The 27101-nt window shown below is 39.8% G+C and overlaps 1 protein-coding gene across 1 annotated transcript; it reads left to right on the plus strand.

The window, feature by feature from the left end:
- Nucleotides 1–725: 725 nt before the first annotated feature.
- On the plus strand, nt 726–26881 carry LOC132269577 (uncharacterized). The gene is made up of 6 exons (XM_059770815.1): nt 726–1893; nt 18398–18435; nt 18667–18737; nt 19010–19081; nt 19196–19258; nt 26485–26881. Exons 1-6 carry the CDS (start codon nt 845–847, stop codon nt 26542–26544), a joined length of 1353 nt encoding a protein of 450 aa, XP_059626798.1. The 5' UTR covers nt 726–844; the 3' UTR covers nt 26545–26881.
- The last annotated feature ends 220 nt before the right edge of the window (nt 26882–27101 follow it).

Consider the following 27101-nt stretch of genomic DNA (forward strand, 5'->3'; position numbering starts at 1 on the left):
CAACTCTCTCTATCTGTGCAACTGCAAACTACAAAATCTACAAGAATCAAAAGTTCAAAACCCATATATTTCAGATGTCTGCAAGAATCAAAAGTTCAAAAACCATATATTTCAGAATCAAAAGTTCAAAACCCATATATTTCAGATGTCTACAAGAATCAAAAGTTCAAAACCCATATCGGCATATCATTTTAGATTGTTCAAAAAATCAAAACCCATATCTTTCAGTTTCCATCGGCTGCTGTTCCAGTTCGGGTTCGTCGTTCACAAGCTTCAGCTGCCGTCTCTCAACTCTCAAGCTTGCCCCCCTCTCTTTGCAACTGCTAACTTGTATGTATGGGTTTTGTTTTAATTTTTGGAAGTGACGGTGATGGTGGCGGCGGATCAGTGGCTGAGGGTGAAGGACGAAGGTGGTGGCGGTGGATCAGCGGCATAGGGGCGGCAGTGGGGACGGCCGGAGAGAGAGAGATAAAGAAGAAAGAGGGAGAAAAAGGAGAATTTTTTATTTTTTATTTTAATTTTGGGTTTCGGGTTGGGTTCGGATTGAGGCCGAGACTAACCTGAATATGTCTGGATTTCGACAAAATCCAATCCGAATATGAGCCCGATTTGTGAATTATATGTCAAAAAATTTCAAAATTTTTGAGTTGGGTTAAGCTGCCCAAGTTGCACCCCTAAATTTATCCTTTTTTTTTTTTTTTTTAAGGGTCGGAAGAACTTAAAAGGATTAACGAGGCAGGCCTAAAACGCCTCTAACCCTAAAACGCCTCTACCCGCCGCAGAGAGCTCTCTTCTGCTTTCATAGCTCCGTTCCAGCTCCGATGGAGTAGGAAGGTAATTAAAGATGAATGATGCGGAAGTATCATTGTTTTTGGTTACGAGTTTTGTTGGTGGGCCATATTGTGCTGCAATTTATGAAATCAAATTTGGAGGAGGAGGAGGAGGAGGAGGAGGATCTAAAATTCCAAGAGTTAGTCCTCTGCTCAAAGCGTTTAAAAGCTGCTTAAAAGAATATAGACCATATTCACCGGTTGGTTGTGATATCTCAGGATCGCACATGTGCTTGATGTCTTCATATTGGCTCATTAAGGAGGAGGATTATAAACAGTATCGACCCCTTCTTTTTGATACAATTAGCAAAAAGGTTTCTGATTTGCATTGGATAAATGCATCAAAACCTTTTCCCAAGGTGATGGCTGTCCGTGGAAGTTTTTTTGTGCTTGCTGGAGGTACCAGGGATTCTCCACACGTCCAAATCAAGCCTCCTAGTTTCGAACAGTTGGGGGATGAAGGGTGGAGTTCTTCTTCCCTACCTGAGATTCGCTTCCAGGGAAGATCACGCAAGAGTGTCTCCGGTTATGCCATCATCGAGGACTGTATTCTCATTTCAGTTTCTGTTTTCAATAGTTCCAAAAATGAATTCTATTGTTACAAAGTCGGGAGTTCAATGAAGGAGTGGCAGGCCGTCAACAAGGCAGGCAGGAGAAAGACATACAACGCCTTCAGTGGAAAGGCTGAATATGTCGAGGATTGCATATACGCTTTCGGATTTAAGAATAAATTTTTTGCGTATCCTGTCATATTTTCTGGTAAAGGTAATCGTGTCATTAAATCTCTTGGTGTTCCCAAGGAAATTACCGGACTGGACTTTGAAACTCTACCATTGGATTATCGCTCATTTGCTAAGAATTGCTTAGTTCATTTGGGAGGGAGAATATTTTGTATGATGAAGACTGCTCTCCATTTCCAGCCCCTCAACTTTCAATGTGTTTCCATCTTGATCGTCAAAGTTTCTCCTGAGATGAAGCTTTCAAAGTTGTATTCAGCTCTCTGTGACTTGAATATAGAGAACCTCGGTCAGGCAAATTTAACATCACTTTGTTTGGACTCCCAGTAAGTATTTCTATTTTCTTTGTTGCTGTTATTGTTGTTGTTGTTTATCCTTTCCTTATTTTTACGGCTTCAAAGTTTTTCAACACTACAAAAATTGGTCAAAAGACGTATATGAAAGACACACGAGTATTCTCAGAAATGAAATCATTAGGCAATCTACAATCTATTTTTAAAAGATATATTTATATTATCAATTTGCATGATTTGCCGAGAGGAACCTAAATTTATATTATCTAGTTATCAAGGGAAATGTCCTACATTCATTTTATGTTTTTTTGTAATGCAAAATAAGAAACAGGGAAAGTAGCGTTGCTATATGTCTTTACATAAGTATATATGGTTGTTGAGGGATATGAAGATGAAATAAAAACATGAATAGAGTTCAAGAATTATTAAAAGAAATGAAGCTGGAAACCTGTAATACGTTTTCTCGCATGAATCCTTATTAGGCTGTGTTTTTTCGTTAGATATTTTTCATTCAAAGAAATTTAATTTTAGCAGCAAATTGCCAAATATTGATGTTGTGGCCCGAATACTGTTTTGGCAAAAGTGAGCTTTTTGTGGGCCCAAAATTTTTTGACCTGTATTTTTTTGCTTCTTGTTGTGGACCCTATAAGTTTATAAGTGCATTTAAGGTTTTGAGTGGGATGGAGTGAGACACTGGAAATCGCACGAAAGAGATTGAGGGTAGGGTTGTAAATGAACCAAATGTTCGACGAACAGCTCGAGCTCGGCTCGCTAAGAGCCCGGCTCATACTCGTTTAGTTAGTAAACGAACCAATCTCAAACAGTTTTTCCAAGATCGATTCGTAAATGAACCAATCTCAAACAACTATGAGTTCGACTCGTTTGTTCATGAACGTGTTCGGAACTAATCTCGTCGAACGACTTGTTTTGAGCTTGATTTTATATATATATATATATATATATAAACTATGTTTTAAGAAAGCTAATTAACCATTAAGCCTTATAAATAGTCTAACCCTAGCGGGCCTAGCCCAACCCAACCCAACCCAAACCAACATACCTTATATAGTTTTTGTTTCTTCAAATTAAGTGACCCATAACCTAAGCCCATCTCCTACTCAGCCCACTCTAAACCCTATTTGGCTAATTCTATACGTTTGCTTTCTAAACTCGCACACAATCCTAGTCACAGATATGGAATATTTCCTATTAACCGTTCTCTTTTTCTCACACACGACGCCGCAGAGATGGAACTGCAGATGGGGTTTGCCAAATGCCAACATTAAGGCTACTCGTCTTCCTTGCGGTAAGTATCTGGCTAGGAGTAATAAACTTGTAAGTCCATGTATTACACCATAAGAGTACCACAAAAATGAAGTTCTGTAAAAGTTCATAGGCATCGGAGTCATCTACGCAGGTGAAAAGTGTAAATGAGTGGATTGAGTCTTCTACTCAGGCTAGTCATCGGAGTCATCCACTTCGGTGAAATCCTCTACTCTCCTTTCTCTTCTTTTGTATCTTCCCTCTTCTAGTTCTCTTGGTGTTGGTTTTCTTTTCAGGTGTGAATGATAAGGGCTCAATTTACCCTGGTCGCGAGGGTGTACACACAAATTTTGTGTATGCAAATTAAAGAACGAAATATGGAGCAAATATTAATATTATTGATTTATGAATATGAGGAGTACAATCCTTTGAGGTATTCTTTACAAAAGAAAAGAGAATATCCTCTGATTCGATTTTCTTTGTTGGCTGAATACAAGGGCTGTTGAAGCTTGATCTTGAGTCGATTTGTTGACAGTATTCTCAAAATATTTGTAGTTGAGGAAGACACCCGATGATTTCTGATCGAGGCCTGAAAAAGCTTAATCTCGAACAATATTGTTAGATGATTCTTCAAACTTGTTGAATCACATAGAAAGAACGGCACGACTCTGGATGTGCTTGTTGTTCTTCGTTTTCAAAGAGTTTGTTGAATTTGAGGAAGAACGACAAAATTTTGGATGTGCTTGTTGTTCTTCGTCTTTATAGAATTTATTGAATTTGAGGAAGAACGGCACGACTTTGGTTGTGCTTATTGTTCTTCTTCTTCAAGGCTTGGGTGTTGAGAGAATGTTGAGTTTGGCAGAGATTTTGTATTTTCTCTGAGTCTTCTTTGTCCGAGTCTTGATTTCTGGATGTCCTTCTCCCTCCCTCCATGCCTCTATTTATAAACTTCGTGGATGAATAGGATGATGGCATGTTCCTTTTATTGATAAACACATAATCATGATAATATGTATTTTTTTATATTATTATATTGTGATAATTATCTCCAAATATATTTATTGGGAATAATAATATTTTTATTTAACTAAATGGGCCAGCCTGCTAGTTAAATAATTTAAATTGATTAAGTTTGGGTTAATTGAACAGTTTAAATAAACATTTGACCCATATTTGATGTGCCAATTTGTTAAGGAAAAAGCCGACTAATTTTAGTATCTACAGAGTGATCTAGCCATCGCTCGTTTGTTGAGGTGGTGACGATCCCAAATCTTTCAAATCATGGAGTTGTGGAGACGGTATTGTCAAAAAAGGGGTGTTGATTTCTTTCTTGATGATTAAAGTATTTGGAAAAGAAGAGATGTTATTCAAAGCTATCTAGTGGGGAGATTTGACCGAGATGTTGGGGATTCTGCTTGAATGGAGGACTAGGCATCAAGGACTTGAAAGGTTTCTGCTAGTGTGTCGGTCTCCCCGTTGCCGGATTCTTTACTTGCTGTTCAGATTGCCTTCTCATGCTGAAGCGATTTGGGTTTTGAGGGAAGGTAAACGGACTTGGGGAGAAGCCAAATTATGACTGGATCAGTCTTTATTACCTCTTTATGTTTTTGGGGTTCGGGTAGGCATTGTTCCTCCGAGAGGAGACGATTGATTTTATTTCTTCCTTGGGACCATAGGATTCCCGTGTTCCTTTTTGTTGCTTCCGGGACGCGTTCCCTTTTTGAACGTTTTTTTGAATGAATTTTCTTAATTAGGAAAAAAAAAAGAAAAGAATTATGACTGGATGTGTTGTCTTTTCGTGTTGGGTGTTGTGGAATTCTTAAGGAAAAGGAGAAGAGAGTGATGATGGTGTTTGTTTTCCTTATTGCATTTGTGGTCGCCTTATTTGAAGCAATCGGCAACACTTTTTTTTTGGGGGGGGGGGGGGGGGGTTGGGTTTTGAAGCAGACGAAAGGAAGGATGCGAGCAAGGTTATTATCTATGTCGACGATGATGGCGTTGTCCTAGAGTGGATTCTGGTGAACGACGAACGACTGTTACAGGGTGTATCTGGCGGTTGAGAGCACTGTTCTCTCAGAAGAGGAATATGGTTAAGGTTGCGGAGAAGATGTGGTAAGGGGTTTCTGGCATTGGAGTTACAGGATATTTTAGGGTAGAAGACTATGGAGTGGTCAACACGCGCGGCCATCGCGTAGATCTAGTGGAAAAGGAGAGGGGACACGTGGTTGGCAACGGCCTAGTGGGTTCCTATTCAGATAAGTTTAAGGGATAAAAGTTCTTTGAGTTTGAATTTCAAAGAGAGGGCACGTGATTACTTATGCAAAGGGCGAGGGGTGGTTCTCTCTCTTGGGCTGGGCCTCGTGGGCGTAGTTTAGGCTCAATATTTCATAAGCCCATTGAGGAAGGGGGGAGCTTGTTTGGCCCACATGCCTTCCGGACCTCTTTTGGACATGTGAAGAAGAATTTCCATAGCACTTTGGTCCAGGAGGCTTATGGCCAAGACTAAATGTTTATTCTGGCATTTCAGGGCAGAAGGGAGGCACGAAGCCCAGCCTGCCCACACTCAAAGGAGGCCTAATGTTTATTCTAATGGTTCTGGGCAGTCCAACGGGCCTTTAAAGGATCGATTGTCTAGGCCTGGTCTTTGTAACTCTTTTGGGTGTTTGCAAGATGGGCCTATTTTAGGAGGTGATGATGTCGGCTCAATTGGAAGATTCAAGTTGTTGCCTTATTCGAGTCAGAGAAGTAAGGTCGACGGTGCAGGCATCTCTGATACTCTGAATCATAGATCGAGCCACTCTCAGTTCCGATCGGAAGGGCGAAGATGGTCCCGGAAGCAGAAACAAAAGTGGGTAAAGTCCACTAATATGTTCCATAAACTGGGTATGTGCTCTGATCCTTCTCCAAAGTTCTCTTTTATCTCTACTCCTCCTCATTCTACTCCTTGTGGGGTGTTTGAGGAGGGATGATGGAAAGGTGGAAGGTGGTTTGATCATGGGGTTCAAAGGCTATCCCAAGTTGCGGAAGTGAGCTTTAAAGGCAGGTTTGAGGATGATGGCGGCCGGGCGTATGTTTCCTTGGATTTCACAGGGATGGCTTCATGTTATGAGACTTGGGGTCTGTTTGGCTGGCTTCTAGTAGTCTCAAAACAGGTTTCTAAGCCCAGAAAGTCTTTCGCCAATAATAAAGAGCGTTTGGTGAAATTTCTGAAAACGGACTTTAAAAAAGTCCCAGTGGTTTAAAATCCCAATTGACCAAAGCCAATAAAACATGCTTCCTGATCGACTTCCAGCAAGCTACACACTTTTTTAAGTAATAAATATAAAATTCCTATATTGTCCATTATTTTACCTATTTCTATTTTTATTTCTATTTATGAATTCCATTGCAAACTTTTCTCTCTCTGTATCATCTTCTTCGTTCGTTCTCTGCAATAAAAAAGGATTAATGATAGGGGAACTGAATAGCTAACCCCGAATTTTCACCGAATCTGACGTGGCCAAGCCACGTCAGCTTCATTAACATCACTAACGCGTGAGAATTCAACGCTTTCTCTCACCTCGCGTGGGTTTGTCTTCAACCTCACAAACTGTATCAGAATGGTTGGGTGAGTTTTGATCTTCAAATTCACAAATTGGATCAGATCCCAAGGTTCAATTGTAGTACTCAATGGCAACGATCCCTAACGAGGAGGCAGCTTGGTCTTCTATTGGAAGAGATGCGTACTGGGCCACCGGACCAGCTTCCGACTGCCCTCTGTGTCGATGGTGGTGAACTTACAGGCGCCATATCGGAACTCATTTAGACGAAATTAATAGATCCAAACAAAAATAATGGGTCTGTGTATATATATATATATATACAAATTCATTCCCAAATAAATATTATACACTCATACCTTTATCTATGTGTGTGTGTGTGTGTGTGTGTGTATACCTTCTATTGTATATTCTCTTGCTGATTATGATATTTGTGTTTTCTGGTCAATTACAATGCTTGAGAAAACCATCTTAATATGCTTCCAGAAGATAATGGTTCTGATTATGATTTTCCTGCGTTTTCCTTTTATTTTATGCACTTATTTTTTTTTTTTTTTTTGTTTCAAAATCTGTGACTGAACAAAGTTCAGATTTAGTTTGTCGGGGAAAAATTCCAGACTTGTTCATTCTCTAAATAGAACCCATGTCTTGAGGTTGAAGACAAACGTTCAGATTTAGTTTCTCTGGGTAAAAATTCAAGACTTCTTCATTCTTTAAACAGAACCCATTTTCTTGAGGTTGAAGATGAATTTTGAAGGGCCCACGCACGTGAGGTAGGAGAACATGTTGAATTATGTTGTTTGAAGAAGCTGATGTGGCCAAGACACATCAAGTTCGGGGAAAATTCGGGGTTATCTATTCGGTTCCCCTATAATTTGCTCATAAAAAAAATAAAAAAAATGTTGAGCAAAATATCACGGATCTTTATTTTAAAAAAATATTGTTGAAAAACAATTCAACAAAGGAAGAACAAAGACATTGAGGAGGTGCAGGAAAAACTATGATCGACTCCCATTTGACTTCAAAGACCAAGGGGCAGAAGAGTTACAAGATTTATAAGATTTATGAACTCTCATTCAAAATTCAACCCTATATAGAATTCTAAACTACTTTTCTTTCTCTCAATATATATATATATGCACACACACAATTTAAATATGTATATATAAAATATATTTTTTTAAAGGCTACCCGTTCCATTTAGGGTATCAGGTTCGCTGTTAAAATGTTTTAATATTTTTGCTGCCATCTGTGTCTTTCGTTTTATTTTTCTTTCCTTTTCTTTTTCCATCTCTTTCAACTTCTATCAAGTAGTCAAAGGGGAAAAAAAAAAACTTCTATCATGTAGATCGGGTAAAATTCACTGTGCCAATTAATTGTTACTGATTTCACTCCATCACTTTAATTATGGATTTTTTTTTTTTTTTTTTTTTTTGTTTTTGTTTTTTCCTTCCTTGTCTTTCTACATCCCTATTCAACTCAGGGATTATTAAGGATATAATTGTCAAGTTAAATTATTTTAATAGTTAAATTTTTTCAAAGAATTCACCCACCAAACAACTTTTTTGTTTTAAATTCCTTTTGTCAAAATGCATTCTCCAAAGCCGATTCAATGGAAGGAATTTTAGAAACATAAAGCTCCCCCATACATGGCCTTGTAGTGTGAAGGATAAGGATTGGCTGCTGGAGCTTCTCCCAAGTGGAAAGGATGATGGGAGTATTGTTCTGTTTGTTGGTCAAGGGAACCAGTTGGTGATTGATGGTGGGACTACCGATGCTTTAAGAGATGACTTGAAGCTTCGTTGGGATTTGGGCTGGGATGAAGACGGATGATGTTGAGCCAAATTTGCTGGTTTCTGGGAGTACAGAATAGGGCAGAGTATTGGGCACATCTGATGGTTGGGAGCTGGATAGTGGGTCTTTGATTTCTGAATTTGATTGTGGCAGACTGTTCTTATTCTGCATTGGACATCCCATCACTAGTGTGGGAGAATGGCGACACTATTGGGATAGATACTCCATTGGCAGCCATCAGAGACGTTCAGAGGGTTGCTAACTTGGAAGGCAGTAATGAGGAGTGGTTTATGAAGTGCATCAGAGGGACAAACAAGCTGCTGGGCTTGTCATGATGATGGGGAGGAGGAGCAGACTCAAGACATGTTTCAAGTAGTTGAGGATGAGTGGGCGCTGGTGAAGAATACGAAGAGTCCTTATTGGAAGAGGGGGAGAGAACTTGAAAACCTGATTTCCTATGTTAACTATGAAGGGAGAAATGGATAAAGGGGTGGGGGGTTGGTGAAAAAGAAATTGTATGTTTATGAAGCTCAAAGTTGTGTCTTGGAATGTTCGGGGTTTGTATGACCTGAACAAAAGAAGGGATACAAAAGAAGGGATCAAAGGTGGGTTTTGAAAGCTGACTTGTGGAAAGGGTGGTACTCTATCTCTTTGTTTTCTCACCGGAGGAAGATGGTTCGCAATGGGTTTTTTTCAGTGTGTATGGGCCGGGAGGGGATGTTGAAAGGAGAGGTTTGTGGGAGGAGTTGGGGTTTGCTAGATCCAGGTGGGTTGCCCCGTGGTGTATTGGGGGAGATTTTAACGTTGTCCGTACACCTAGTGCTCCACAGGCGGTCTTTTGTCTCCAGCCATGACGGAATTTTCAGAATTCATTGATCTCACCATCTTATTGATCTTCTGATGGAAGGAGACCAGTTCACGTGGTCTAGTGCACAGGACTCACCAACGTTGTCACGGTTGGACAAATTTTTGGTTTCGGGAGATTTGGAGGAGAAGTTTCCTAAGTATCTCAGGTGGCTTTGGCCCATGTTATTTTGGATCACATTCCTATCCTCCTTGATTGTGGAGGGGTGAGGAGAGGGAGAGTGCCTTTCTCGTTTGAAAATATATGGCTCCAGGTTGAAGGCTTTAAAGATTGGGTATGGCTTTGGTGGACGGGGTATGAGGTTAGGGGCAGTCCGAGCTTCCAATTGGCCTCCAAATTAAGGTTGTTAAAGAGTGATATCAAGACTTGGAATTAAGAAGTGTTTGGCAATCTTGAATGGCGAAAGAATAGAATCCTCTTGGAAATTTCGGATTTGGTTAGGAAGGAGGGTGAGGAGGGTCTTAACATCAGGGAAATTTGGTGCAGGGCAGTAGCGATAAGCTGCTGTCTAACAACCGTAGCAGTGTAAAACCACAAAAGAAAGGGATTTCTAGCAATGAACAAGCAGAAAACAAAGAGATAAAGCAATCGAATTGAAGTTGGAATGTAGATAAGTGACTTCTGGCAAAGAGACACGAGAGAAACTCTAAATCTGATTTTCTGGAATAAAAATTGCATACAAAGGCACTTTATAGACTATTTATACTAGGGTTATAGCAGCCCTAACATCCTAGTCCTTGATTACTTAAGTATATAATAAATTCTAACCCTCCAAAGTACTTAAAAACTCACATTTGACTATTTAAAAAGACTAGGACTATAACTATAATCTACCAAATAACATAAAAACATAAAAATCAAATAAGAGACATAAAAAAAGAAGAAGCAAATACTCCCTCTGTCCCAAAATAGTTGTCCACATTGGTATCTGCGACTCCCAAAATAGTCACAGATATCAATGTGACATGTATTTTGGGATGGAGGGAGTAACAAAAACCTAAGATAACTAGAACCCAAGCTTAGTTGGCTAGCGGGCCCGATTAGTTTTGTAGAGCCTTGTAGATGCTCCTGCGAGAAAGCCTCCATAACTTCAGCATACATTTCTGGATCAATTCTTTTCAGCTCTTGATTAGAAATCCATGTACGTTCACTAGCAGATTTACCCAACCATTTCACTAGAAACCGCCTGTACTTGTTGCCCTCCTTGATTTCACCTCTTTAACATCCAATACATCTTCGGACTTCGATAACATCCGGTTGCGCTTTTGGAAGGTGCCTGGGTTGTGCCTTTGGTTTTTTTTTTTTTTTTTTTTTGTTGATAAGTAAGCATAAAGTAACATTAAAATGCTCAAACGGGGAGCGAACCCGGTACAAGCAAAGCAAAGGACGCCATAGGCGCCACTACAACTTCAAGTTGTCAACAAAATCCAAAAGGTTATCAGTAGATGAACAACTTTTCCCATTCACCCAAAAGAAAAGAGAGTGCAAAATATTCAATTTAATAGCCTAAACAGGAGACTCCTTGCCTTCGAAGGACCTCTTATTCCTCTCACGCCACAGCCCCCGCCATAAACAAAGAGGAGTTACCCTCCATGCTTCTCTAACTCGGCTGCCCACTGACCGCCCTCTCCAAGCCTCTAGCATCTCCATCGTGGTTCTTGAGGTAACCCAATCCACCCCAAAAACAATTAGAAACATGGACCAAACATTTGAAGCCACTGGGTACAGATTCACCCGCTTTCTTGCATATACAACACCTATTAATTGCAATTTGGCGTCTTCTTCTAAGATTATCCAGAGTAAGAATGCTCCCAAGAACCACTGTCCACGTGAAAAAGGCCACCTTCAATGGTGCTGTAGTCCTCCAAACAGCCGTCCAAGGAAATCGTTGCTTAACAGCTCCGTAAGGCTTTGATAAAACGACCTCACATCGAACACCCCTCTGGACCCTTCTATCCACACCATCTCATCCCTGCCTTCCCCCTCACCTCTTGCCTATAAATTAAAAAAAATATCTGTAATTTCTAGAAGCTCCCAGTCATTGAAGTTTCTACGGAATCACACATCCTAAGTTACTCTCCCATTATCAAGTCAATAATAGTTTGCAACCATAGCATGCTTATCCACGACAATCCTAAAGAGGCGAGGAAACCTACTAGCCAACACAACATCCCCGCACCACAAATCTTTCCAAAATCTAACATGACGACCATTCCCAACTCTAAACCGTATCCGCTTGGAGAACTCGCCTACTAGCCAACACAACATCCCCTCACCACAAATCTTTCCAAAATCTAACATGACGACCATTCCCAACTCTAAACCGTATCCGCTTGGAGAACTTCCCTACTAGCCAACACAACATCCCCGCACCACAAATCTTTCCAAAATCTAACATGACGACCATTCCCAACTCTAAACCGTATCCGCTTGGAGAACTCATCCCATCCCCTCCGAATACCTTTCCATGAACCCATGCCCGTTGATGATGTCACCACTCTAGTCTTCCATCCTCTCTCCTCTTCCCCAAAACGACATGCAATAACACGCCTCCAAAGCACAGACCTCTCACACCCAAATCTCCACAGCCACTTACCCAGCAAAGCTTTATTAACCAACTCCAGCTTACTAATCCCCAACCCTCTTTTTCTAAAAGGGGTGCAAACTTTCTCCCATTTCACTAGGTGGTACTTGAACTCCTCTCCGATGCCGACCCACAAAAAATTCCCCTGAATCTAATTTAGTCTCTTAACCACTGTACTAGGAACCGGGAACAGGGACATAAAATAGGTAGGAAGATTAGACAAAGTGCTTTTCAACAAGGTGAGCTTACCCCGACAAGTATAGCTTCTGCCACCCGAAAAGCCTCTTTTGGAACATCTCAACCGCTGGATCCCAAACAACAACTCTCCTCATAGAAGCTCCCAAGGGCAGCCCCAAGTAAGTTATCAGAAATGACTCAACCCCGCACCCCAAGATGTCTGCAAGATCATGGATATGATTCACTTCCCCCACTGGAACAATCACACTTTTTCCAATATTAATTTTCCCTGAGACAACTTAAAAGCAGGCCAGTACACACCTCAAATGCCTCATCTGCGTCTCACTCGCATCACAAAAGACTATGGTGTTGTCTGCAACAGCAAGTACGAGGTAACAATCTAATTTGGGGTGCGCCCCACCGAAAAGTCTTGAATGAAACCTAGTTTTTCTGCCCTTTTCATCAGCTTGCTAAAAGCTTCCATTACAATGATGAAAAGAAACGAGGAAAGAGGATCCTCCTGTCGTAATCCTCTTGAGCTTGCAAAGAACCCTGCTGGTGACCCATTCACTAAGAGAATCGAGCCGTCGCAATGTAATGATAAATCCACCCTCTCCATTTGGTTCCAAACCCCATCCTGTCCAACAAATACATTAAGAACTCCCAATTCACATGGTCATAGGCTTTTTCAATATCCAATTTGCAGACAACCGCCGGTTCACCACTCTTATGCCTAGCATCAATACACTCACTGGCAATAAGGACCGGGTTGAGAATTTGCCTACCTCCAACAAGTGCATCAATTGCCTCCCAATCCACGAATCTGCCCCCCAACAAACTTTTCATAACGTTATCCTTTGCAACATCCAGTTTAGTCTCTTGCAAACAGACCACATGCGCTCTCCATTTTGGGTCATTTAGGCCCCAAACATTCCATGACACTAGATTGAGCTTCATTAACACACGTTGAATCTCCCCGCCCCCCCCCCCCTCCCCTCCCTTCACCACTCCTCCCCTCATAGTTCACCTCTGAAAAAAGACTTTTCAACTCTCTCACCCCCTTCGAGTTAGAATACTCTTCTTCTTCATCATCCACCGCTTGAAACAACCCCTGCACTCGCTTATCTTCCCCTCCCCAAGTCAACCCCCAAAAGTTTGCTTTCCCTCTCTATACAATTCATAAACCAATCATCATTTTACCCGCTCAATTCCAAGAATCTCTGTGCACCTCTATACACTGCCAAAGGAGTATGAAATCTCAGGACCCAAAGAACTGCGACATTATCAGTCTCAGTCAACTGCTGTAAGGACTCACGAGATTTAGGTCTATTTGTGAGCTCCTATCTCACTGCATCTAGTATTCAGTCACTTAAGTTGTTCCAGAATTTGTAACAACTCAGTCTTCTGATAATTATTTAATCTTTCATTACCTGATCGAGTAAACATAATGTCTACTTAGACTCTGACACCAAAAACTGATATTGACAGGGAGAAGCCTTAAAATAGTTGAGAACAAATTCAGAGGCTGAAAGTTCAAAGAAGTAGGGCTGAAAGCCTGAAATTTGGAGGTTCAATAATAGAAATGTAGAAAAAAAAAGGAGAGAAATAAAATAACATAAACCTATTAGAATCACACCAACATGGTCTAGGCATCACACCCTCATATCTTGTGAATCACTCACAAAGAAAAGTTCAAAGGCATTTTTTTTCATTCACGGATTGCCTCCCAAGATTACATTCTCTCCCTTCCATAACATTTTGTGAATGCAGTAACCCTTGGATTACCCCATAATTGAGGTAATCAAAATTTGACTCTAGGATCCCCCATAATTGAGGTAATCAATCATCCTTGCCACGCCTTTTACACACTTTAAAAGGCACCACTGTTCTCTACCTGCTGCCACTGTTCTCTACCAACAGCTTTGATAGCTTGTTGGAGCATCAAACAATTAAAAATTGGGAACTCCAGTGAGATTTGAGTGCGTACCAAAGTTCATATTCTAGTAACTAGCACGTGTACACACACACACACATACATATATAGATATTGTAATTGCAGGAGAAAGAAAAAGAAAGCACCACCATGCTTCACCATCACCACCTCCCACCGCCACCGCCACCACTCCAACCAACCACCACCACCACGACCGTCCATATATATAGGTGCTTATATATATATATTATAGCTGCAGAAGAAAGTGAAAGAAGAACAATTTTAAATCACCTCCAAACAGAGCTTTGTCATCTACATCTGTAAACCCATCTATTGATTCACAAAATTAGGGTTTTGAATTAGAGAAATGAAAATAGTTTCGGAATTGCAGACTTCAAATTAGGGTTCGAGTAGAGATGTTTAGAGAGAGAAAGTTGGAAAGAGAAGAAGTTTGAAGCCATATTTTCCAGCAAGATATTTTTATTCATTCATTGACCCCGTAATGAGAATTACATAGTATCCTTTTTATAACAACTGATGACCCTTGGATTACCCTACAATTGTGGTGATCAAAATTCGACTCTAGCATAATAAAGTAAAAAATAACTTAATTGATGCAATTTACCAAAACAATGCAATTTCACCATAATCGATGCAATTTTCCAAAATTATGCAATTTGACCAAACCCTCTAATTATGCAAGACTCCAAGTGGACTGGCATCATCTTGCATGTGCCAAATTAAGGTTTGAGACTTAGAACCCTCCTTGCCATGCCTTTCAAATACTTTAAAAGGTTGCTGCCACTGTTCTCTACCACTTCGTCTCCATATTGTCGAAAGGAGGGGTAGAGAGAGAGAGTATAGAGAGGATGTGGATGGAAATTTTAAAAGTAGATGAGGCCAATTTGGACCGAAAAAGTATTTTTTCTTTTTTGGTAATTATTTTTGATTATTAGCTCTTTCAGTCACATTATTTTAATACAGTCGCATTTGTAATATAGTAAAAATAACTTGTCATTTATTAAATAAACCCTAAATAAAAATAAAAGCATCCGTTATCCTTGTTAAAATGTGCACTTGACGGGATTTATTCTTCTTGTTTGACCATTCATTTTGTGTTAAACATGGTAAGCTGATTACTCAAATATTGCTACGTTGTTTCTCTTGTAAGGTAATTATGAGCATGGTTTCCTTATGTATGGGTTTATGTAGACAGTTCTTGTGCCACAAGGCTTTAGAACAGGAGTAAGTTTCCATGATGAAGAGCTTTAAATGTTGGAAGGGTGTATTTGATTCTTTATTATATCAAAGGCAAGTTTTGGTTGCACACTTAACCCTTAGGCTACGTTTGGTGTGTAGGAATGGAATGGAATGGAATGCCCATTCCAACCATTCCTTTGTTTGGTATGCAACTTAAAGTGGGAATGGCCATTCCATTAGAATGAAAATCCATTCCTGGGAATGAAAATCCATTCTACAACTAAACCTATGGAATGACCATTCCATTCCCAAGTAATTTATTTTAAAAAATCGATTTCCCAAAACACCCTCATATTCCAAGTCCAAAAACCACCATTACTTTCCACCACAATCATCTCCGCCTTTCACCACTACCACTACCACTGCCTTCTACCACCACTGACTTTCACCATCGCCTACCACTTTCGACCACCACCACCGCCACCGCCTTTCACCACCTCTATCGCCACCGTTTGCCGTGACCACCACCGCCGCCATCGCCTTTCACCACTGCCACCACCTTTCACCACCACCTTTCACCACCACCACTACCTTCCACCACCGCCACCGCCACAACCCTACACCACCACCGCCACTGCCGCTGCCTTTCACCACCACCATCGCCACCGCCATCGCCTTTCACCACCACCATCGCCTTCTACCACCTTCGATCATCACCACCACCACCACCACCACCTTCCACCACCGCCACCGCCACCGCCACCACCTTTCATCACCACCACCGCCTACCGCCACCGCCACCACTACCACTACCACCACTGCCGCCGCCTTCCACCACCACCACCGTCACCACCTTCCACTACCACTACCACCGCCACTTCCACTTCATTCCACCACCACCGCCATACCACTATCTCCTTCCACCACAACTACCACACTACTGCCACTGCCTTCCACCAATACCACTGCCACCTTCCACCACCACTGCTGCCACCAATTTCCACTATTGTCACCACCGCCGCCTTCCAACACCACCACCGACACTTCTACCGCTTTCCACCATCTACCACCGCCACTGCAACAATTTATTTTTAAAAAATTATTAAAGAATATCATTTTTTTAATTTAATTTAATTTAATTTATTTGTTACTGAGAGGGATATTTTGGAGAATTCAATTAAAAATTTATTCCATTCTAAATTTTAATTTGGTCCAACCAAACACTAGAATGGTTATTATCATTCCATTCTTACGCATTTCATATTTACAACCAAACAATAGAATGACCATTCCATTACCATTCCATTCCCTTCCCACTTGCATTCCATTCCTGCACACTAAACGTAGCATTATAATATAGTGTATTGAGAGTTTTTGGTTTGTTGTATTTACCAGCCCTGACAAAAATTATTAAGTTGATTGATTTGTTGAGAGGAACCTAAATTTATATTATCTAATTATCAAGGGAAATGTCCTACATTCAGTTTATGTTTTTTTGTAATGCAAAATAAGAAACAGGGAAAGTGGCAATGTTCTATATGTCTTTGCATATTTATATATGGTTGTTAAGGGGTAAGAAGATGAAATAAAAACACGAATAAAGTTTAGGAATTATTGAAAGAAATGAAGCTGGAAACCTGTGATACCCTTTCTCCTATGAATCTTTATTAGGCTATGTTTTTCCATTGGTATCTTTCATTCTAAGAAATTTAATTTTAGTAGCAAATTCCCAAATATTGCTGTCATGATGTTGTGGCCCGACTTTTGTTTCGGCTAAAGTGTGCTTTGTAAAATTTTTTGACCTGTATTTTTTTGCTTCTTGTCGTGTACATTCTCGTAGCCCCGTATATAAGGGCATTTAAGGTTTTGAGTTGGATGGATTGAGACACTGGAAACAGCATGAAAGAGAGTGAGGGCGAGAGATAGGATTTGGGGGTTGAAACTCGTAATCTCCTGATTTTCGCATATTGAAATCTTCTATCAGATCTTCACCATGGGTGGCTTGTTTAATTTTCTTTCGCGATTTGTTCTTGGTTCACTCAGTGTTATTAAAGGCCCAAGGCACACCAAGGTGCTAGAGGTCCTTTGGAGCCTAGGCGCGAGGCTCACGGCGAGGCGTGCGCCTGAGTGAAGTGAGATGCACAATTTGAAAATTTAAACTACTATAAAACCATTCATATCTCACAAGTCATATCAATATTCTAAAAATTCATATCAAATATAAAAAGTAAATCCATCAACTATACAAGCATCTAACAACCATAAAACAGAGCACAAGTTTGTTTTCTTGAAAGGCAAAGCAATTTTTTTTTTTTTTTTTTGAATGGCAAAATAGAGCACAAAAAGAAATAAATCTGTTAACAAAAAAGAAAAAAGAAAAAACACAGACAAAAAAACAACAGATAGAGTGAGAAGAGAACTAGACGAAGAGAGAGATTAAACAAAAATAAGAAAAGAGGAGAGAGAAGTAGAGGAGAAGAGAGAGAAGAAGAAGAAAGAACTGACGTGGCTTCGTCATTCATATCTGCAACTAGGGCTTCGTCATTCATCTCATAGTCTCACTCTCTTTGTTCGGTTAACACTTTGACTCTTGGGCTTTCTTATTTGTTTATTCTTTTGAACAAAAGTTCCTTCTCTCGTATGCTTGAGCTTTCTTATTTGTTTATTAAGTTGCCAAAGTATCCTTTTTGGCTTAAGAAATAGAATAATCATATATGTTTTTTTAAAAAACACCAGTGAGGCGCGCCTGACAAACAGGACGAGGCACAACCAAGGCGTGCACCTAGTAAACATCCGTGAGCCTGGAATGACAACAAGTTCTAAACCTGAGCCTCGAGCCTAGGCGCGCCTTAACAACACTGGGTTCACTGCATTTGTCGTAGCAATTGGTGTTTATCTGGTGGTGTGTTCTTTTTATGTATCGTACGTATTTCTTTTGGAACTCTAATAAGCATGACTTTTATATTTGGGTCATAAGGATCTGTATGAATTGAGCAATACGTATGTAAATTATGCCTGTTCTACGGTTGTGAACCATTAAGTAATAAAATCTCGTAGATGCACCCTTTTTCTACATTTTGTTTCCTTAGTATGTAAGGTGTAGTGCCATTATATGTTGAGGCACAAAGCCATCTGTCATTTTTTATTTTATTTTATTTGACTCAATGTCATTTGTTTTGCAGGGGGAGTAAAGTTGCTTCCAAGATTGATTTCTGGACAAGTATGGTTTGATGTATAGTTGCATTCATCTAAAGGCTGCATCTATGATTCTATTTGACTTATATATATATATGTCTGTTGTAATTATAAATAACAAAATAATAATATAATGGTGTACATAGTACATTGATTGAATGTCCATGGCTTGTATAGTTGTAGGTACATTTTACTTCATAGCTCTAGTGTTGGATTTTTCAGCACAGAACTCAAAGTGGAAAGGGTTTTATTTCAGGAGGTCCCAAGGTTCTGTCTGAGGATCTCATTTCACCATGTCCAGTACCAATGCCGGTGTCTGTTCCTGAGGTCAGTCAACCTGCTAGAAAAAGAGTCGTCTGCTCAGACTCAGCTTCTAGAATTGCCCAAATCATGCTGTTTTCCATTTTTTCAAAATATTTCTTCCGTAGTTGCATTTTACTACTTTTACAAAGAATTATGTCCTAATTTTTTAGGGTGTTATGCAATTACATTACACCATCTTAGCTAAAGACTTTTTATAAAAATTAAATATAAATAAAAGGAAAATACATAATCTGTGGTGTGTTTTCGTACTTACAAGTGGTACATATTTTGTGCAGGTTGAATCGGTGTATGGTTTCCTGCAGCGTCTGGGTCTTGACAAATATTTAATGATATTCGAAAATGAGGAAGTGCGTGAATTTTATAGCCTTCCTTTGTTTACTGCAATTTTATGTACTGGCTTTGGTTTTACCATTACCTTAAGAATTCCTTCATTCTTTTAAGGCCTTATGCTCTTTTTGCAGATTGATATGGCCGCTTTGGTACACATAACTAATGATGATCTCAAGGCTTTAGGATTACCAGAGGTAAACACAACTAGGTTAACCCTGCTATATGTTCCATTTTTGTTTGGTTACAAGTACTATATGTTGTGTTACCTTTATAAACTTTATGTCTTGGCTGATTTAAGGCTTGTGGATATAAGAATTTAGGGTAAAATACCCTTGAGAGGTTTTTCGAAAGAAGAAACTTGTTGAAAGATTGTGGTCAACTTCCGTTGAGGTTTTACAAAATCGTGCTAACCACCCGACGTCAATCAACTAGGTCATTCAAAGGGGTAAATTTTAAGTTCCAAAAATACCCTTATATGAAGTAAAATGACGTAAATGGCCCTACTAAGTTTATGAAATGAACATTTTAACTACATTACACACCCAGAGGCATACATACATACATATACACATATATATATATATGTATATATATATATATATATATATGTATATGTATATACACATTTCTATTTAGTACTACAACCATTGCTCACCCTATCATCGCCTCTCTCTCTCTCTGTCTGCACTACCATTCTAGTTACCCTTTACGTGGGAATGAAACAAGAGTGCGGAAAGTAGGGATGACGGTTGCCAGGACCACCACCAGTGCCGCCATTGCGATTGAAGCAAAAAGGAGGAGAGCTTCACCACCTTTTAGAATGTTAGCTGATACCATCTTTGACGATCACTCACTCCAATTTACCCCTTTTCTAGCAGTAGTGGCAAGATAATGATGCCTCTAATAGTGGATTGGATTGTTGAAATTGGAAAGCGAGGATTTTGCCATTGCCATTCACAAAATATATAAATATATATATATATATATATATATATATATATATATTGTGTTTACAATAATGTGTGGGTATATATTTATATAGCTTGGTAACGATAGTAGTAGTGGTAGGTGGTAGAGAAAAAAAAAAGGAGAAAGGGGAAAACAAAGAAGAGATACCGGTAGCAGTGGGAGGTACTGGTTGTGGTGGTGGGCACTAGTGGAGGATATATATATATACATATTTATATTTCCTTATATTTGTATATATGTAGTATTATGTTTATATGTATATTAAAGTATACGGTAAATTACCCTCAAACCCTTTGAGGGACTCACTTTTCACCCTCAGATTAAGGTTGGGTCAAAATTGTGGTCAATCTCCCTTGAGGTTTGGAAAAGTCATAACTTGGTCCGTTCCGCTAGTGGGTCGTTAGCTCCGTTGGATCATATTTTTATGTAATGCCAAAATTACCCTTCAATGGAATGTAATACATATTTACCGTTACTTAATATGTGTGGTGACAAATATAACCTTGCTTGCATAATCGAAACTCCATCAACCATTTTGAACATAAAGTTGCATCTAGTTTAGTGATTGAAAACTCCCTTAACGACCCGTGAGAAGACATATAAAAGATATATATATTGTTGTATGTGTTAAAGGGATTCGAGAGTGGATGGGGAAGAAGAAGCCTGCGAAAGAAAGGCTTTGGAGCATGTACGGTATTCATCTAGAAGTGTAAAGTTGCTAAACGGATCATCCCTCTCTTTTTAAGTTCCTTTTTTTTATTTTTTAATTTTTTTTTTTTTTTAAAAAAAAAAAAAAAAAAAATTGGGAGCATTTGCAAAAGATAACAGACACCAAGGTTGAATTTAAAAAAAATTAAAAAAAAAAATTGGGAGCATTTGCAAAAGATAACAGACACCAAGGTTGAATCATTCGAAATTTGGGCCCATCAATCTATTTCTCTCTGTATATATACGCATGTATTTATGAATTTTGTTTTCTTTTTGAATAATTAGAAGAATTGAAATTAGGATTTTCTTGAAGGGCTCGTGCTCATTTTTTGGATGGACCAGCTTCAACACATTTGGGCCACTACAAACCTTATGTAATGATACAGTCCTGAAATCGGGTTGGGTCGCACGGATGGGGCAAGAAGAGCTGGATCACTTTCTTAGGGCTTTGTAGGGGGGGGGGGGGGTAATTCGTGTTCGTGGGTCATGTTGTGTCGATGTAAGGGTATTATACTAAATAGGTAAACCTAAACCTAACCCATTTAATAATCGTGTCAAGAATCTCAACACTAACCCAACCCATTTATTAAACAGGTAATTGTGTTAACCCGTTTAATGACCTGTTTATTAAAACGAGACATTTAATATTTAATCAAATACTAAATAATAGAAAAAATTGTCATAATTAACCAAAATATTCAAAATAAAAAGAAAAATCATAAGGCATAGATAAGGTTCATGTTGAAATGACTTAACTATCCATAGTAATTTTAAACAGGTAACATATTACATAAGTTATATTCATGATTATAACATGTTAAGTTAAATGGGTCATAAACGGGTTACACGGGTTGAACCCCTCAACCTTAACCCGACACGGTTAAATAAACGGGTTAATCATGTCGACCCTTTTATGACCCAAACCCGTTTATGCTGAACCCAAACCCTTTTAACTCATGTCGTGTTCGTGTCGGGTTGTCGTGTCGTGTCATAATTTGCCACCCCTAGGGCTCTGTTTTTGCTAACTCATACCAGTCTGCGTTTGTGGATGAGAATTGAGCTAAAGCCCATTCTCGATTCAAGCTAGGGGTGGCAATTCGTGTTGGCGTGTTGTGTTCGTGTCGACACGATTACGACACGGACACGATTAGGGTTGACACGAACACGACACGATTATTAATCGTGTCTAAGACCCTTGACACGAACACGACACGATTATTATACGTGTAACGCGACACTACACGCATAACCTGTTTAATAAATGGGTCAAGACTTAACATGACATGAAAAGACACATTTAAGTCATTTTTTACACGAATACGATATATTTATTTTACACGTTTTGCTAAATGGGTCATTTTTGACACGAACACGACACGTTTAGTTAATCGGGTTAATCGTGTTTAGAGGGTCAAACACGAACACGACACGTTTAGTTAGCGGGTCAATCCATGTCGACACGATTATGACACGAACACGATTAGCCCAAACCCAAACCCGCTTATATCGTGTCGTGTTAGTGTGTCATGTCAAATATTGCCACCCCTAATTCAAGCTTTGTCATCGTTGCAAGTGGTTGCGAGTAGAGAATTCGAAGTGGCATGCTATTGATGATGCTCCATCACGTGACGACGCGGGTAAGCTTCCCGACCTCGCATGCAGTGCTTCATATTCTTCCAGTGGGGATTGGGTCACTCGTCTGAGATCTATAACTGAAGGGACAAGGGATTTGCTCCTTGTTTGCCAATCCATGTTATCTAGGTTTAGTGGAAGGTATGTTTTGGGTTTTTCGAAGGCATATTATGGTTGTATTGGTGGTGTCCTAGAGAAGATGATTGTTTGTGTTGGCAAATACATTCCGATTCACTCATAGTGATGATTCAACAACTATGTTGGTAAGTGAGTTAAAAAACGTAGGGAGTTGAATGATGATATGCTATGCAAAGCTCCGAATTCTCAGGATAACTAGTTGGTGGGAGTTGGGGACAATAACATTGACTGGTTGACGTTTGATGAGTCGGAGCAAGGGTTAGGATGTGGTGAGGGCAGTGTGGTGAGGGATCAGAGTAAGGATGGCAAAGTTTGGCATGACCCGCCAACACTACTTGAACACGACATGAGATAAAAAAAAAAGTTTGGGTTGACCTTAAACGGGTTCGGGTTGTAAATTGTTTGACATGATTAACCCGATTAATTAATCATGTCGTGTTAGGGTTGAGGGGTTCAATCCGTGTAACTTGTTTATACCCATTTAATTATGGACAATTAGATCATTTCAACATATACCTTAAAAAATATACTTTAACTCCTTAGCTGTCATTATGTATTGTGTCCTGTAATAACTATCTAAACTTGTGTCTTTAATTTACTATCTTATGAACTAGAGATTATTTAGTTATTTGATTGCATTGAGACTTAAATGTTTTTGATTGAGGATTATAAATAATATAATATCTGGTTTTGACAAGTAGGTCATTAAATAGGTTAACACGTGTAGCCCGTTTAATAAACAGATCGGCATAGTGTTGAGTGTCCCTGACACGATTATTAAACGGGTCGTGTTCGGGTTAACCTGTTTAGTAGAATACCCTTAGGTTGACACAACAAGCCAACAAACACGAATTGCCAACCCTAGATCTGAGCGACTGAACTCTCAATGTTATGCCATTGGAGGGGAAGGAATTTTCAGATTTAGGTGTGGTTGACCTAAATTGGCTGTGGTGCAACTAGAAAAGATGGGGGTGGGCACTATTGAGCAGGGAGTTGGTGATCTAGGTAAGGAGAACATTGGTGTGACAAGCTATCCTTTGGGAATTTCTTTTAAAGGCAATAAAGAGCAGGCTTTGTGGATTCTTCAAGTGATGGTTGGGGTAGGGATGTGAAGTTGAAGAAGCCTAATGGGGTACGCTAGCCAACACGTGTCGAAGCTATGCATGCCTGTCTTCTCTATACTCTTTTATTAAGGGCAAGCTCTGCCCGAAATGAAAATGGTAGCTGTTTTCTTAGGTGCTCTGATATTGGTCTCCTAATTCTCTTGCTTTAGCTTGACTCATTCCATTCAAGGGAGAACACAACTAAGGAATTTAAAGTGGGTGGGGTGGGGTAAGGCGGGGGTTGAAGAAAGAAAAATTCTTCTTGGAAGGGGGAGAGGGAGGTGTGAAACCTCATTTCTTATGTTAATTATGAGGGGAAGGATGTGATGGTGAGGGAGAGGGGAAGTGAGGGGGGCAGAGGGAGAAAATGGGGTAGGGGAATTTCATTATTTCCTTACGAAGTTTCGAATTATATCATGGAACATCCGTGGTCTCAATGATCCAGATAAGAGGAAGGTGGTGAAGTTGATGGTGAGGAAGTGTGGGTATCACGTGGTTTGTTTGCAAGAGACGAACTTTGCTTCCATTTCGGATAGGGCGGTTTGGAGTCTTAGGGTGGGGGGAGAAAATGGGGGACGCGAATGCCATTATTTCCTTACGAAGTTTCGAATTATATCTTGGAACATCCGTGTCTCAATGATCTGGATAAGAGGAAGGTGGTGAAGTTGATGGTGAGGAAGTGTGGGTATCACGTGGTTTGTTTGCAAGAGACGAAGTTTGCTTCCATTTCGGATAGGGTGGTTTGGAGTCTTAGGGTGGGGGGGTTCATTGAGTGTGAGGCGTTTATGCGATGGGGACTTCCTGGGGCGTTCTCGTCATTTGGACAAGAGATGGGTATCGGGGCTGGACGTTTGGTTGGAGAGGGAGCTTTTCTATTTCTTATGCCTTTGTTGTGGAGGAGGATGGCTTTAGATGGGCTTTCTTAGGAGTTTATGGCCTGGTGGATGATGGGGAGAGAAATTTGCTTTAGGAGGAGCTCGGTTTATTGAGGGGGTTGTGGTCCCTTCCGTGGTAGGTGGGTGGAGATTTCAACGTCGTTAGATCCCCAACGGAGAGATTTACAGGAGGGAGATATTCTTCAGCTTTGGAGTAGTTTTTGGAGTTTATTGACTGTCATTATCTTATTGATTTGCAGACAGATGGGGGGTTGCGACTTTAACTTAGTTTAATGCCAGGGAGTCTCCCATATTCTCCATTGGGTATATTCTTGGTTTATGGGGACTGGGAGGAGAGGTACCCGGATGTGGTGCTGGAGGCTTTGGCTAGATTGTCCACCAGTCATATTATGTTGGTTTTGGATTGTGGCGGTTTTAGATCTCGGAGCACTCCTTTTAGATTTTTTGAGAATATGTGGCTTAGAGCAGAGGATTTCCAAGGGAGAGTCCGGCTTGGTGGGAGGAGGCTTTGGTGGTTGGCACGTAGAGTTTTGCTTTGGTGGGGAAGCTTCGGTACTTGAAGGTTGAGATTAAAAGGTGGAATAAGGAGGTGTTTGGCAATCCGGAGTGGAGGATGGACATGGCCCTTTATGAGATTGTATATATCAGTATGTTGCAAGGGATGGTCGTTATTGAGAAAGCTTAGAGGCATCGGAGAGCGCATTGTCAAGATTGCTCATATTGCTGCTATTTAGGAGGAGATTTTGTGACCGTAAATCTCTGGCCTTATGACTCAATGAGGGTGATCGTAACACGAGGTTCTTCCACAAGCTTGCCGACGCCCAAAGGAGGGGCAATCACATCGGGTGGATACGTGTAGATGGGGTGGAGTTGTGTAGGGGAGGAGGTATGCAAGGGGGTTGCCTTTTATTACCCCAACTTGGCGGTCTACATTTTGATTCAATTTCAGCTACGGATAAGGATGGGCTTGAGGTTCCTTTTCTATTTGTTTGTTTGTTTTTTTTTTTTTTTTTTTTTTTTTGAAGAGGAAGTGTTGAACAGTCTAAAAGAGTTGTGACGGTGATAAAATCTCGGGTTCGGATGGTAATCATGGTATCACTATGAGGTTCCTTTTGGAGAGCTGGGGTGTGGTTAGGGGATAAGTGATGGGCACCTTCCATGATTTCCGTTCTCGTAGGTGGCTTGGGATGTCTTTTAATGGTTATTTTATCCCTAAGAAGGCTGGAGCTTCTGATGTCAAGGACTTTAAACCTATTAGTTTGGTGGGGTGTATGTATAGGCTAATAGCTAAGGTCTTTGCTTTGAGATCGAGGGATGTCTGTCTTGAACGGAGTTATTTCAGAGTCCCTGAACGCTTTTATCAATGGTTGCCATATTCTAGTTTATTTGTTTTTGAACTCCCAGCTTCTCTCTTTATATCTATCTTCGAGTAAACAATTAATAGTTAGTTCATTAAAGGGTTAAATGGTCAATATATGAATTAAGTGTCGTTGAGAGAGATGCACTGTTCATGTCTCCTTTAACAAGTATACTTTAAGGGAATCAATATAGGAGCAATGTAAAGATTAGCAGCGAGTGTCGCAATGTAAATCCCAAGGGGAAAAATTTAATTCAGACAATTCGGAAAGTCAAATATATTTTACCCTAAAAGCTATATGCATAAGTCACCATGTTAGACCTGTTTTGTTGGCCGCTAATGGATTTTTCTCTTCTGTTCTGTATAGAGACTCTAAGGCGGTGAAGGTGGAAGCACTGGTTTATTTATTTTCGAACTCCCAGCTTCTCTCTTTATATACTTATAGTTCGTAATTAGAGAATTGAATGGTCAATATGAATTATAAATTCTTCTTCTTCTTCTTCTTCTTCTTCTTTTTTTTTTTTTTTTGTTTTTTGTTAATATCAGTAAGAGATCTGACTCCCGCCCTCCAATATTTTAGTCTGATGCTTATTTTATTTTCATTTCGACTGTGTCAGCTTGCAAGAAAAAATATATTTTCGGCATTGGGGACTGAGGTTCAACATGTGGGAGCTTAATTAGGGGTTCCTTTGCTTGTTTGTGTGGAGTTCATTGTTTTGGAGTAACAATATTTCAGCAGGCCTGTGTTTTAACTCGTGCTACTTTGCTTCAACTTTTTTGGGATTAAATTATCTGTAATATTGCTGCAAGTTGTTTCAGTGAGCCTATCATTTGTGAGGTCATTAGAAGATTGATAGCATCAAGTTGTTTTTGTGAGTCATTCGAGAGATGGGTTCAACTTTTGTTGGGTCTGCCCTTCCCTTTCCATTGTCTTTTTCAAGTATTTGTAGTTTAAACTGCCACTTTGGGACGAGGGAGAAGGAATGAAATGTTCAAAGGTAATAGGTTATTCTATTCAGTGCCTTAATTAATGCCAAGGACATTCATTTGACATTTACAGGGAACATATTTCAATAGAGAATTTGACTTTGGAGAGAAAAAAAAAAACGTAGGGGTTTGGTAATGTTTCCAATTTATTTCCAAACTTGTATGCCATGTAACATTTTTTAAAAGTAATAATTTGACGTGGTCGTTTGGTAATGTTTCCAATTTATTTCGAAACTTGTACGCTTCT

Source organism: Cornus florida, unplaced genomic scaffold (genome assembly GCF_030987335.1).
Source record: "Cornus florida cultivar Cherokee Brave unplaced genomic scaffold, ASM3098733v1 CherokeeBrave_3.0.0_Hap2_Chr08, whole genome shotgun sequence".
In the NCBI taxonomy this organism is placed as follows: Eukaryota; Viridiplantae; Streptophyta; class Magnoliopsida; order Cornales; family Cornaceae; genus Cornus; species Cornus florida.